The following is a 15354-nucleotide window of genomic DNA, read 5'->3' as shown; positions in this document are numbered from 1 at the left end:
CCATTTGGAAGGCAGAAGTCAAGGCACGACGCCTGTGTAAATGATGCTGGCGGTTGAACACCCTGCGTGACACATCAGCAAGCCAGGCTTTTGAGTAGTGGGTTCCTGCTCAGCGCGGGGGTTCAGATCTTAACAGCCATGGTTATCTTAATGAAGATTAACCGCCTTGTGTAATATGTGCTGTTACTTGTGTGTCTGTAGCAGATGCTTTTGAGAGCTCAAAGTTGAAGAGTTTTAAATAGATCTTGAGCATACACAGAGGAAATGCTTACCACATTGAAGGGTTATTTGTATTTTTAAGTTTTCATCGTACTTTAAAACGCATCGTACTTTTGAAGTCTGTTATCACTGGGGTACTTTAATGAGGTTATTTGAAGAGAACCAATGAAATTTCTGAGCTTGTGTGCTCTCATTAAAAGTAAATTTGTAAAAGTTAATTTTATACTTAGTTTTATGAGAATTCATTTTTTAAGATCAATGGACTCCTATGAGAGTAGAACTTTTATTAGATGTTTATGAAATCATGTTTTTTTAAGCCTGCATCCTTATTTTTTATAATAAGTAGGGGTAAGCACATGCAAGTGGTAACAAGATGCACTTAGCAAAGAGTCAAAGATGGCTTCTGTCATTTTTTACCTGCCCGCTGTAACTCATTTTAATAGTGACATTTCTTCATTTAATAAAAACTATGATAACTTAAGGATTTGGGTTTAATATGTTTTTAGAAGATTAAGGCTAAACAAGATAGGGACTTTCTAACAGTGCCTTTAACATTTGAAATGTCAATTTTAAAAAAGTTCATGAAACTGAATTACTAGTGAACAAAATGGCAGGTTTAAAAAGTGGCATATTTTATAGATTCTTATGCAATGGTTAAAATTCCATGTAAAACGTATCAAAATTTACCAGTACATTTATAATGCTTGAAAGAAAATTTAGAGATGGCTCTAATTTGAGTTAAGTTAAGCAACAAATTTGAGGGGGTACAATTAAAATTTGTAGGTCTCATTAATTCATGGTAATAGCTAAGTTTATGTATTTTTAATTTTATATTATCTATGGTTTGGGGTAAGGCATGTTTTTAAGACTAAGAATAAATTTTAAAAGTTCATTTATTATTGGTTTTCCATTTAACTTTCTAATAAAAATATTTAGCACTGTTTTTTTTGCATGATTAGAGATAGTGATCATTAAATGAAATATTTCTTAAATTTCACAAGATGTATTGAATTTCAGAAGTCCTGCATTTTATACTAACTCATACAAATGCATGTAACTTCATCAGTGTTTTCATACATGAACAGCTGAGATCCAGACCTAAAACTCCTGAGACGGGTGAACCTCAGCCTTTCTGTGTGCCCCTCTCACCTCCATCCAGACTGTATATATATGCCACAGATTTCATCAGTTACATCTCTTTATCACACATATTGATTCTCAGGGAAGAGAGCTAGTGCAGTAAGGGAATTAATAAAGTGAGAACTGCTAAATTTAATACTGGTTCCTAGCCTGTATTAAATTTCCTAAATTTAATACCGGTTCAATTATGGTCCAGGTAAGAGTTAAGGGAAAAGATCTTTTAGAAAAAGACTGTGCTTTCTTGATCATCTCCACAGATATGTAAGATGGGAGAGTCTAGAGGAGAATGAGACCAGGACTAGCCCAAGAGCTAGTGGGTTTTGAGACAGAAAGCAGTTCTGGGACGCTTAGGTGGCTCAGTTGGTTAAGCCTCTGGCTCTTGATTTGCACTCAATGTGGATGTGATCTCAGGGTCATGAGATGTGATGTGATCTCAGGGTCATGAGATCTAGCCCTGTGTAGGGTTCAGCACTCAGCATGGAGTCTGCTTGAGATTCTTTCTCTCCTTCTTCCTTTGCTCCTACCCTGCTCATGTTCTCTCTCTAAATAAATAAATAAATCTTTAAAAAAGAAATAAAAATATTTATTAAATGAATAATGTATATATTATACAGTTATATATAATGCTTCATATATATAGGCATTATTATTAAAACATGTTACTTATTTTGGTTTCCTTTAAGAGCCTTATGATCATGAAGTTGTCTGGTTAGTTTAGGTTTGGGATGAAAAAGACCACCAAAGTAATTACCGTATTTAATGTGTTCTTTGTTGTAAATACTAGTTTGTGTTTTCAATAATTTGAATAATCTTAAATCAATTGTGGCATTTGGAAAGTATCCAGGTACTTCTTAACTGAAATAGGTATCGTGCACCCATAATACGATATTGAACAGTGTGAGAGGCTATTCAGTAATGGGAGGGTATTCTGTGAAAAGTCAAATCTCCCTCTCACTCCAGACCTTCTAGTCTCCATCTCAGAGGCAATTGTTGGCATTTTTCTTGGTATACTTCCAGAAAATGTCTATGAATGTACATATGTTTCTTTAAAAAGTACAAGTGGGAACATTCTGTGCACAATGCTGTGTCTTGTTTGGAGTTTGAATATCATCATTTCCCTAATGGTGTGTACACATCTACCTCATTCTTTTTAATGGTGGGGAAGTATTCCATTATGGTAGGTTGAACTACATGAATTTGTGAGGTCAGTAGGTCAGAAATGGTCAAGAGTAGGTAAAAAATGGCCAAGGGCCTGGGAGGTCTGGGAACTGGGAAGACCCTTTTGAAAGGGTACAAACGTTCACTTCTAGAATGAATAAGTTCTGGGAATCTAATGGGCAGTGTAGTGACTATAGCTAACAATACTGTATTGTATCCTTGAAATTTGCTGAGAATAGATCTTAAACATTCCTACTTTTTAAAAAAGATTTTGTTTATTTATTTATTAGAAAGAGAGAGAGAGGAAAGAGAGAGAGAGCAGGGGGAAGGGCAGAGGGAGAAGGAGAGAGAATCTCAAGCAGACTCGCCGCTGGGGTAAGCCCCGACTTGGGGCTTGATCTCATGACCCTAAGATCACGACCTGAGTCAAAATAAAGAGTCAGATGCTTAACTGACTGTGCCTCCCAGGCACCCCTAGATTTTAAGCATCCTTAAACATGAGCACACACACACACATTAATTAAGTGAGGTGCTGGTTATGTTAATTAACCTAATTGTGGTAATTATTTCACAATATGTATGTCTATCAAATTATTACATTGTATACTTTAAATATAATTTTGTTTGTCAATTATATCTCCTCAAAGCTGGGAAGAAGTGGTTGAATGTAGGAAATTTCATATGGTTCGGCCTAACATGATAGATCATTTAATTACCTAGTTCTCTATGGAACTTCTCTGTGGAAGTTCTCTATGGTTATTTTAGGACAACACTAATCTCAGTTTTTTTTATTTGTTTTGCAGTGGATATGATGACTTTTATTTATTTTTTTATTTTTATTTTTTTGACAGGAAGTTGGATTTATTGGTGGGCATGAATATGACGGGAGGGGGTAGTGCCAAGGTTTTCATGAGTGCAGAGCCTTCCATTTGTCCAAGGGACCATGGTTAAGGATGTATTTGACCCCACAGCCATCTGGGATAAGCCGCTTTTCAGCCATGTCTTCAAATTCATCCACATTGAACTTAGTAAAGCCCCACTTCTTGGAGATGTGGATCTTCTGGCAGCCAGGGAACTTGAACTTGGCCCTGCATAGGACCTCAATCACATGCTCCTTGTTCTGCAGCTTGATACAGATGGACATGATGACTTGGCCAATGTGGACCCTGGCTGTTGTGCCCTGGGGCTTTCCAAAGGTACCCCGCATACCTATCTGCAGCCTAAATTGAAGATAGCCATGAGGTCAGACCCCAGCATCCACCCAAAGGGCTGTCTCTAATGTCCCTTAGGGCAACCCATATAATCAACAGGCTGCGTACACTACCGAGGAGGCTACTTATGATGACTTTTAAAGTAAAAAATAAGACTGGCATGCTTTAAAAAAAAAAAAAAAGATTTTATTTATTTATTTGACAGAGATACACAGAGCGAGAGAGGGAATACAAGCAGGGGGATTGGGAGAGGGAGAAGCAGGCTTCCTGCCAAACAGGGAGCCCAATATGGGGCTCAATCCCAGGATGCTGGGATCATGACCTGAGCCAAAGGCAGAGGCTTAACCCACTGAGCCACCCAGGAGCCCCAAGACTGCTTTTAAAATTAGTCTGATTTAATAATGAATTTAATAATTTAATAATGAAATTATTAAATATTTAATAATTTAAATATTTTAATTTAATTTAATTTTTAATTTAATTAAATATTAAATAATTAATAATTTAATAATGAAATTCTCCCATACATTTTAGTATATTCCTCACATCCCCACTTTGTATACTCTTTGTTCTCCTTTTCATTTTTTTCCTGTTTCTTTGCCCTTGCTGTGTACTATTTTTCTCTCTCTCTGTTTTTCACTTTTTCCTTTCTCTGTATCAGCTAAGTAGAATTTCGGGTAGTCTCGGCTAGCTGCTCGGGTGGTAAACAGTAGATAATTTTATGGCTGCCTCTGTTTCCCCAAAGGAAAAAAAAAATCCTTTACTTAAAAAAGTGGAAATGGTGCTGATGTGAGAAAGCCAATGGGAGCTATAATTCATTCCATCTCTTCCTCTCTCCTTATTGTTGGCTCTTATTCCTAATTCTTAGTTCTGTCTTAAGGAGGAGGTTGATTTTACATTCAGATTTACCATTACAGAAAATTTTGCACATATTTATTAAGGACGAGACATTCTGAAACAGCATTAATATAAACTCAGACCACCTTGGTTTTGAACATGAATGTGAAGAAGCTTTGTTTGCTCTTTTTTGCCGGATGGATACTGTTGGCCCATGAATACAGGGACTGGCTGGAGGAACCTTGGTCAGATTTGCAGACTGAGATTGTTCAACCATCGTAAGCCATGTGGTATCAACAAAGGAACCATCTCTGACTTTTTCTGACAATGACTCATCTCCGCCAAGGTCTTGAAGCTTCATGTGTCAAAAATATCTCCTAATTAGGTTTACTGTGCTCTCATTGATCTGGCATTTCTATGTATTCTTACAGTTAATTTGGAATATCGATGGGTCTTTCTTTTTATGGGTCTTTAAATTTAGGTAACGCATACCTAACCCCCTAAATGATATTCAGAACTTTGCAACATTATATCTGGATTAAGACATCTCTTTAAGCACAGTAACAAAATAGTCATCACAATCTTCAGTTCGTACCTCAGTTTTACTTTAACATGAAGGTTGTATAAATAAATTCTTATACCTTTATAGTAAGGCACTATATGGAAATATTGATTTGTATTTTTCCCTGATTAATGAGATGCAGTTGGTGCAACTAAAACATTATCTTTCACCGTAACTGTAGTTAGAGTAGTCGAGGGAAGAAATGCTCAGCATTTTTCAAATTGTAGGTGGGAGCCCATTAGTGGGCCATGATAGTTTACATCTAACATTTGAAACAGACAGAATAGATTAGAAACTATTACTCAAAACTTTTAACCACAATTCTGAATGGAATTTTTGGATGGGGTCGTGATCCAAATATGAGGAGAAGCAGAAACATGGCCAGAAGATTGTTAAGAAATGAGAATAAAATAATATTGATAGGTTTATTGTTCAGAAGCTCAATATGATATGAGAGGCGAGTAGGAATTTTAGTATTTCGCTAGGTGGTGAGCAGGAAGGTATTTTGAATAATAAGAATAATTAACATTCATCTAGAGCAGAACTTGGTGAACTTTTTCTGTAGAGGTTTAGAGAGTAAAGTCTTAAGCTTTGTGGGACATAAAGTCTGTGTCAAAATTACTCAGCTCTGCCGTTGTCGTGTGAAAGCAGCCATAGACAATCCTTTTTTTTTTTTTTTTGAAGATTTTATTTATTTATTTGACAGAGAGATTACAAGTAGGCAGAGAGGCAGGCAGAGAGAGAGGGGGAAGCAGGCTCCCTGATGAGAAGAGAGCCCGATGGAGGGTTTGATCCCAGGACCCTGGGATCATGACCCAAGCTGAAGGCAGAGGCTTAACCCACTGAGCCACCCAGGCGCCTCATCCATTGACGATCCTTAAATGAATAAGTGGTGTGGTAACACTTTAAGGACGTATGAAATTTGAATTTCATATAGTTTTCAGGTATTAAGAAATACTCTTTATCTTTTTTTTTTTTTTTAAGCCATTTGAACTTGTGAAAACCTTCGTAACTGATGGGCTATACGAAATCAGGTAGCCAGAAGAAAATGGCCCATACATTTGGCTGGCAGGCCATAGTTTTCTGACTCCTGTTCTAGATGATGGAAAATGGCACAGTTTGGTTTGCAACGCACTGCAAAGTTAAGGTGCTGCTCGATGCTCTCGGCATTTAAGGGACCAAATAAAGCTAGATTTCAATCCATTTAAAAATCTCATCTTTGTAGAACATTTTATTTTTAGCTTGGTTTGCGTCTTTGCTTCCATTTTAATGTGAACTAAATATAGACTGGAAACTCTGAGTCCTGGTACAGTTAATACATGGTATAACAGCTTTCTTTCCATTTTGATTACAAGTTAAACATGATATTCCGTTATTAAAGATAAGAGACATAATAAATAATTTACTAAACCTTTACATCTAACTGAAGATGCCTAATTTGAAAGTATCTAAATTTAGAAAGCTCTTGCTTAGTTTAAGTTTGCATGTTTGCTGTTGTGGTAGGAGTGACAAAAGGTTATATGACACGACCATTTTCAACCACCCAGGGCTCCTTTCTGTTTACAGGGGACAGGGTTTCACTCCTATTGGATGTGTTAGGCTTTCCTTACTCAGGAAATGTGTTTATAAGCAAAGGTTTTAATTAAAGAGAGTTTGTTTTATATCTAAGAATAGACCTTTGAAAAAGGCCATAACATGTTAGTACATTATTTTCCCTTGGCAAATTTGTGTGGTTCTGCTGGGTATCGCATATATTTCTCCATGACTATTTAGTCACTTGAAACATTTTTATATTTTTGATTTGGTTAAGTGGCTTAAAATGGCCTGTAACCATTATTGATAACAGTCTTAATTTAGGATTCAGTGCTCATTGTTTCTGCTTCAGGTAGTCATTTTTTTTTTTTCAAATGAACATATATGGTAATAATCTCCCCTCCCCTTGCTCTTTGTTATGAGGATATTTGGAAGACTATTAGGCTCTTGTTTTATACCAAAGAAATATGATTAACTTTATCGTGCATGGAGTTGGAATTTCTAACCTTCTTCCTGTGCCATTTGAGTCCCATGACTTTTTCAAACCACCAACATGTGATTTACTATAATAAATCTTTATGTATAGGCTTGGGGCATTTATGTCAGAAATTTTAAAATACATTTCTACTTAGCATTTTATTGTTTACAGAGCAGTTTTTGTAACTGCATGAACTGAATAAACAGGAGCTTATGTAACAGTTCTGCAAAATTACCTAAATTTTACAAATCATAAATCCAAGACTCAGTTTAGTATCTGCTGAGTAAATGGCAGGCTGGAACTCAAAAGCGAGACTTGCTACCATTATTCCCTGGCACAGTGGACCCAATGGTAGGTTCCAGATTCCTTTTTTTGGGAGTTCCATCAGCTTCTTGGGTTTTGAAGCCTTACCTCTCACAGGGTACAGGCACAGATAGGGGCCAGCTATCTCCACTTTCCTTCCCCACTCCACGCTTCCCCTGTCCCTGTCCTTCTCCTCTTTCTACCCCTTCCTCCTCCTTCCTGCCCTGCCCTTCATCAGTCTTTTTAGTCTGTAAGTATATTTCTCACCAATGTTATGGATTTTATAACGTCTTTTTGCATCTGAATCCCACATTTTTTGTGACACGTTTAAGAGTGTGCGTTTGCAAAGTAAATTTCTGAATAAAAAAATTTCAGCTGAAATTCCTCCTGATTTTAATTACTGTTAGCAAAATCGTGGAATCACTTTGAAAAACATCTTTAGAAGGACTAAGAAGAAATGCTTTTAGGTAGCTAACTCTTCAAGTAGGTTTTCAAAGAAAACTGTTAGTTTCACTTCCATAAGGTAAGATGCTATTTTTAAAAGGTCATGATATAGTGTTAAAAAGAATTATATAAGGTAATTTTTCATGTGGCCCGTTAAAACATAGTTGAGGAAAAAGTATACATAGAATTTATTTTTAACTAGTTAAGAGATGAAAATGACATTTGGGGTGCCATTTTCTCCATCTACGTATTTTATTTAAATGAGAAATTTTGCCAGGCTGTATACCTGAGCAGGTATACTGTTTTGACTTGGATTATTTATGCAAACTCATATAGTACTTTAAAGTTATAACAGAGGTGTGGGGATGAGGTCATGGTCTCAGGGTCATGAGTTTGAGCCCCGCTTTGGGCTCAGCCCTGGGTGTGGAGCCTGCGTCAGATTCTCTCTCTCCCTCTCCCCTCGCCATGTTCGTTCTTGCTCTCTCTCTAAAAAAAAAAATTACAATATTAAAGTAATGTTATAATATAACGTTAGATATCATTAGTATATAATAAATATAAATTTTATATATGCTTACATATATAAATGCATATAATGTGTATTATAGAAGCTATATGAACATAGTATATAATTATAATGTTCTATGAACATGTTATATGCATGTTACATATATAAACATATCTCTGTAATTTGTGAAGCAGAATGATAAAACAAGCAGCCCTGAATCCAGCGTAAGAACCAGGATATTTCCAGGCCCATATATCCACCCGGGTGCTCCTTCTCTTTTTTATTCCTTTGTTGCCCCTCAGTTCATTCAAAAAGATATGTATGGTGTTTCCAAGCACCTTCATAGGTGCTGGGGACTGAGCAATAAACAAAATAGACAAAAACCTCTGCCTTCTTGGAGTTCACATTGTAATGCAGGCAGAAGTTATACACTCATAAATATGCAAACTGTGTCACATATTAGAAGGTGGGAAGTGCTGTTGAGAAAAAACATGAGTGGGGGTGGGATTGGAAGGGGAAAGGTCTTCCTGAGAAGGTGACATCTGAGCAAAGATCTTGAGGGAACGAATCACAGACTTCTGAGGAAAAGCAGTGTAGGCAAAAGGAACAGCAGATGCAAAGATCAAGAGACAGAAGCTGTGATAAGGAGACAGATCAGTGCGACTGAAGTTGGGGGTGGTGGGAGTCAGGGGGAAGCAGGTAGAAAGTTGGAAGTAGGTAAACAGTGTCAATAAGTAAGGTGGTACTATAGAGAAGAGTTCTCAGCTTGGGGTTCATGCATTCCATAGCATGGATGGTCTTTGGAGGGCTCCCCACATTTTATATCTGTGTATACATCCCTCAGAAGACTGATACCATTGATTTGTAAAAGGGGATTGCAGGACGGACCATAAATGATGGATGAAAAAAAATACACATACACTGTAACCAACAGTTGTTGTGGCCATTTGAAGACATGCTACAGTGGGGGGTGGGTTCAGTGAAATGAATCATCTTGAGTGGGATAGGATAGCAAGGTTCCTTTCAGGAGTTAGTAGTATTGGGTTTGTATCTTGGCTCTTTCAGGTCCTACTAGGTGACCTTAGTCATGTTACTTAATGTGACAGAGAATGCTGTGCCCATCAGGTTCTATTTCTGCTGTTCATCCTGGCCCACTCTTGGACTTAATTTCTCCCTGCAGATAGGTGGGGTTATGTGACTGAGTTCAGGCTCGGGGAATATGGAGGACAGTGATGTTTGTTGTATGCCTTCTGAAGCGTTTTATGGGACTCTGTGTTTTGTCTCTTCTCTCACCTGCCAGCTAGATGTAGATTATCTAGTGAGAGGAGCTTGGATCCTTGAATGACTTCATGGAGCAGAGCCTCTTTGCTCCTGTCCCTAAACCTCACTGGTCACATTGGATGGTGACACTAGAAAGAAATAGACCTTTACTGTGTTAAGCCTCTGAGATTTGGGCATTGTTTGCTGTATCAGTTAGCATACTGTGACCAATACAGTTCATTTCTGTGAAGGCAAGGGTTCTCATTTATGGAATAGATATAGTCATTTTTGCCTCATAGGGTAGGTAGGTAATGAAAGATAAAGAAATACACCATATGCTTCTATATCCTTGATTTTTATAATTATTTTTTAAAATAAAAATTATTTTTAAAAATTGATATAAAATCTGGATAACTCAATTATTCACGATACATGTATTTCCTAAATAACTTAATCAGTAGGGTATATAGACTGCTGTTCTTTATTGACTTTTTAAAAGACTTGATAAAACTATTATGTTTTATAGACCATTATTTTATCATCAAAAATAAAATGTCTTTTTGGCGTCTGGGTGGCTCAGTGGGTTAAAGCGTCTGCCTTAAGCTCAGGTCATGATCTCAGGGTCCTGGGATCAAGCCCTGCATCAGGCTCTCTGCTCAGCAGGGAGCCTGCTTCCTCCTCCTTTCTCTCTCTGCCTGCTTCTCTGCCTACTTGTGATCTCTTTCTGTCAAATAAATAAATAAAATCTTAAAATAAAATAAAATAAAATGTCTTTGCTACCATGAAGGGCCTTATGGATGTGTGAAAACTCACATTGCAGGAGCAATGAGGATAGGCTTACCGTACGTGATGATTTTAGCTAGGGTTAGTCTTGTTTCTAGAGTAATGTATGTTATACATGTCTTATGAAAAAATACTGTAATAGGAATGAGTGACCACTGAGAATTGGTAGTAGAAATAATTGACCTGGTAGGCTTTTAGGTGCTTTTGTGGCCAAGTCTACTTTACCCTGGAATGTTCTTCCTGACATCCTCCCTACCTCCTTAAGTCCTATTTACTCCTCAGTCCACACAATCTGGCTTTTGCCCCAACCATTTTATGAAAACGTCTTTTGCAAAGGTCACTACCACCTAATTGCTAAAAAAAATCCAGTGGTCTCCTTTTAGTTTTCACTCAGCTGTATTTTGTGCCAATTTTGATGCTGTTGACCATTTTTCTCACATCTTTCCCTTTTGTTTTCAAGGTTTGAATTTCTCTTATCTTTCTTATTAGCTTTTTACTGCCTGTCCGTCTCTGCCCTGACTCCTTTGGCAAATGCTAAATGTTTTTGTTTCCTAGGATTCTTATTCTAAGTCTGTTTGCCTCTGTCTTAGTTAATGTGATCGATTCGATTAGACTTCCCCTACCAGCTGTACCAGTCTTTGCCTAGCCTGTGCTCTTTCCTGAGACCTGGACCTGAATCTCCTTTGCCTACCAGTGCTGACTCTAGTGAGTCCTCTAGCCATCTCAGTCTTGACATTCTCAAACCCAACAGGTATGTTCACAGTCACCGCACCAACTAGGCACATTTTGCTTCACTACTTTTATATCTTACAGGATTTGCCTTGTAGTTAACTTTGACTGTTTATCTTGCTGATCATCTTCATTAACTCATTTGCTGTCAATAAAAATGCATTCAGAGTCTACTGTGGCTGGCAGGGCTCCGTATGAGCAGACACAACCCCTTTCCCCATGGAGCTCAGTCAGCAGTCACCAAATGTAGTCAGTTCTGTTTTGTTATATGTTATCTCATTTAATCTTCATAGCAAAGCTGTTAAGTAGGTAGGTATAACTATTATATTCGTTTTAGAAATGAGGGAGCCAAGGATTAGAAAGTAACTTGGAGGTTGCACAGCTCTCCAGTGACTAGTTTGATGCCTGGTTTCAATCTGTGATGATATACTGTCCCTTTGTCTATTGGGTGTGTTTGTTGTGAATTCATCCATTTCCTTTTATTTCTATTGCTACTTACCCTAACTTCATTAGACCTGAAAAATTTATCATTTCAATGTTTGCAGTGGATTTCCTCTTTGGTCTACTGCCAGAGTTCTCTCTATGAGAGGGACATATGATCATAACACATTTTGTATGAATCTTAGACATTGCCCATTGCTAGTAGAATAAAGTCTAAATTTCTTAGCATAGCTTAGTAGGTCTTTCTCAGTTTGATAGTAAAATAACATAAAAAATCCTAGCTACTAGATCTTACATTCTATCAAAGAGAAGTTAATACCCATATAAACAAATGTATGTCAGATGTTCCTAAGCATAATGAAGGAAAATAAGACAGAGTAAAGGGGGAGGGAGTGATGGGGTGGTATATGTGTGCATGGAAAGTATTTGGGTTGACTAGGTCCAGGAAGGACTCTCTTTGGTGAAGTGATTTTGAACAGAGATCTGAATGAAGTGACATGAGCCATGCAGATATCTGGTGTTGGAACATACATACCAGGCAGAGTCAGGGCCCTGGTATTCCAGTTGTGTTTTCTGTCACTGTCATCCTGTGGGCGATCGTGCCAAACTCTTCTCTGTTCCCAAAGTAAGGCAGGTACTGTTGTATCTCCCAAGTGTTTTCCATGTGATATTCCATTGACATGAAATGCTCCTTCTTCCCCCCTATTTCTCTGCCTGATTTATTTATCTATTTATTTAAAATTTTTTTAAAGATTTTATTTATTTATTTGACAGAGAGAGATCACAAGTAGACGGAGAGGCAGGCAGAGAGAGAGAGGGAAGCAGGCTTCTTGCTGAGCAGAGAGCCCGATGTGGGACTCGATCCCAGGACCCTGAGATCATGACCTGAGCCGAAGGCAGTGGCTTAACCCACTGAGCCACCCAGGCGCCCTCTATTTATTTAATTTTTTAAAAAAGATTTTATTTATTTATTTGAGAGAGAGAATGAGAGAGAAAGCAGGAGCATGGAGAGGGGCAGAGGGAGAAACAGGCTCCCCACTGAGCAGGGAGCCTGATGCCGGGTTCCATCCTAGGACCCCTGAGATCATGACCTGAGCCAAAGGCAGATGCTTAACCAACTGAACTACCCAAGTGCCCCTGCCTGATTTATTTCTATGTACTATTATTTCCCAACATTTCTGAAAATATTTGAAGTGATTTATGTTCACTATTGTGTATCAAGCTTAGGTAAAATATAGATAGGACTATGAGACCAAGAATGTTAGGTTAGTGTATAAAGCAGGGTGTCTGTGTCCGATCTATTATTATCATCTATCTATTGTTAAAGATGACTTATTAATTTGACCCCAAGCTTCCTGGTAGCCAAAGCAACAAGATCATTTACAAAATTTTATTGTCATAGAAAAAAATTTTTCTAGGTCCCAAGGAAATGTTAGTCTGTTAGTCGTCCGTCAGGGTGGGCAGTGGGTCACTGAGGGATGAAGTGGATGCTCCCCTCACCAGTATGTGTGGCAGGATGGGATCTTTTGCAGGCCTGATCTGGAAGCAGAATTATTTATCCAGAGGGTGCAGTAGATTCGGAAGGAGGTGCTTTCGGAAGCTCTTTTCTGATTATTTCAGTTTTCTTCATGGAACAAGAAGATCATCCCCTGAGAATAAGATGGGGGAGAGGATCTTAGAGATCTGGGAGAGAGGAAGAGGTGTGTAATAGGAGAATTGAATAGGAGAATAGGAGAATGGAGAAGACATGCAGGGTAAATATCAGGAGGCATTTTTGGCACACCTGAGGCAGGTGACCATGAATTGAAGGTAAGCACTGTCAACCTGGCTGTGGGACCATGTTCAACTACATGGCTGTAGGCACAGAATAAATAGAGAACTGGGTTAAATCAGGGTTATGGTTTGGTTAAATAAGTATGGCAGAGCAAGAGGGGATAGGGAGATTGAGGGTTGACACAGGGGAGGGATTACAATGACAAGCTCTGGGATTTATGTTGGGTAAAGAATGAGCACTCGAGGGGCGCCTGAGTGGCTCAGTGGGTTGGGCCTTTGCCTTCGGCTCTGGTCATGATCTGAGGGTCCTGGGATCGAGTCCTGCATCAGGCTCTCTGCTTGGCAGGGAGCCTGCTTCCTCCTCTCTCTCTCTGCTTGCCTCTCTGCCTGCTTGGTCTCTCTCTGTCAAATACATAAATAAAATCTTAAAAAAGAAAAAAAAAGAATGAGCACTTGAGGTGTCTTCAGAAGTGACTATGGGACCAAATAGCTAAGGAAGAGTGGAAGAGAAAATCATTGCAAAGAATTAAATTTTAGCCACTCAAATTAAAGAAGAGAGAAAGAAAAGAAAGTCTACTAAAAAACTGTAGAGTTCTAATTATTTTATTTAAAAATTTTTAAGAGAGAGATGGGGAGGAGTAGAGGGAGAAGGAGAGAGAGAATCTTAAGCAGGCTCCATGCCCAGTGCAGAGCCGGACTAGGGGCTCAGTTTCACAACCCTGAGATCATGACCTGAGCCAAAATCAAAAGTCAGACACTTAACCGACTGAACCACCCAGGTAGCCCCAGTTTTAATTATTTTAAGTATGCTTTACAGATGCATTAATAATAGATTTTGCTGGGGGAAATCTCTAGATCATGTATGTATAGCTGAGGTCTCTTCATTAGTAAAATACAAAGAATATTTTACTCAGAACATGAGAATAGTTCCTCGAAGAAATAAATGGATCTGGGTTGGAATTTAAAAAAACAACAACATACAAATGAAAACTTAATGTGCATTAAGTAACCCATGAGCCCTAATTCTAGTCCTTATTGGTTAAGTCAGGAACCTCTCCAAGTGTGAGTTTTCTCATATTTAAATTCTCATAAGGTTCTTGTGAGGATTGAAGAGATACAGTCCTTAGCTCAGTGCCTGGCACACAGTGAGTGGCAGTAAATGTTAGCCACATAGTCCAGAATCTTGAGGGGCGCCTGGGTGGTTCAGTCAGTTAAACGTCTGCCTTCGGCTCAGGTTGTGATCCCAGGGTCCTGGGATTGAGCAGGGAGCCTGCTTCTCCTCTGCTCATGATCTCTTGCTCTCTCTTTCTTGCTTTCAAATAAATATATAAATAAATTAAATCTTTAAAAAAAAAAAGAATCTTGAGGTGAAAGGCACTCTTTCTGAAAGGCGCTTTTGCACTTAGAACTATGCAAGGGAGCAAGTTGCTAGTGAAATCTTCAGTCATAGTGAAAATCCCTGTGCATAGCCCGTCTTTGGCAGGCCCGAGTCTAAGCTGTGTAATTATAAACCTTTTTGAAGGTTGATAAGGGGATGGAGACGTTCTCATAGATCTAGCTAAGATTCTACAGTAGGAAGGGAAGAATGTTGAAAGAGATTCAACTTTCCCCTGGTAACACGGTTACCTCAACATCATCTATACATATCATGACAATTTTAAATTATTACTGTTCAAGCATTCATGGTCTTTCCCCTCCTCTTCCTCCTCCTCTTCTTCTTCTTTTTTAAGATTTTATTTTTATGTAATCTCTACACACAACATGGGACTTGAACTCACAACCCCAAGATCAAGAGTTGTATGCTCTACCAATGGAACCAGCCAGAATCCCTTCCCCTTCTCCTGTTAAAGAGGAAGCATTCTAACACATTCTGTCAGCTCCTTCATTCTCCTTTGTTATGGAATATGATGGTGGATCTAATGAGGGGACAGGAAAATGCTCATTCTGTGACATTATTCCCTTCAGGGTCCCAGTA

At 38.3% G+C, this 15354-nt stretch overlaps 2 protein-coding genes and 1 pseudogene across 9 annotated transcripts in view; 1 reads left to right on the top strand and 2 right to left on the bottom strand.

Annotated features, from left to right (window-relative positions):
• The window catches only part of DGKH (diacylglycerol kinase eta), a 204042-nt gene that overhangs the window by 32793 nt on the left and 155895 nt on the right, over window positions 1-15354 (top strand). The gene's annotated exons all lie outside the window — the stretch shown is intronic.
• Window positions 3334-3852, bottom strand: LOC125094641 (60S ribosomal protein L10-like). The gene has a single exon (XM_047720034.1). The coding sequence runs from the start codon at window positions 3722-3724 to the stop codon at window positions 3425-3427; it is 300 nt and encodes a 99-aa protein (XP_047575990.1). The 5' UTR covers window positions 3725-3852; the 3' UTR covers window positions 3334-3424.
• On the bottom strand, window positions 3785-3897 carry LOC125096650 (uncharacterized; annotated as a pseudogene).

The sequence above is a fragment of the Lutra lutra genome, chromosome 3 (genome assembly GCF_902655055.1).
Source record: "Lutra lutra chromosome 3, mLutLut1.2, whole genome shotgun sequence".
NCBI classification, from domain to species: Eukaryota; Metazoa; Chordata; class Mammalia; order Carnivora; family Mustelidae; genus Lutra; species Lutra lutra.
The sequence above is the reverse complement of the archived record's forward strand: the minus strand, read 5'-3'. Positions and strand labels throughout refer to the sequence as shown.

Excerpts from the sequence above, each read along its gene's own strand:
- LOC125094641 (XM_047720034.1), bottom strand. The coding sequence starts at position 3,724 with ATGCGGGGTACCTTTGGAAAGCCCCAGGGCACAACAGCCAGGGTCCAC.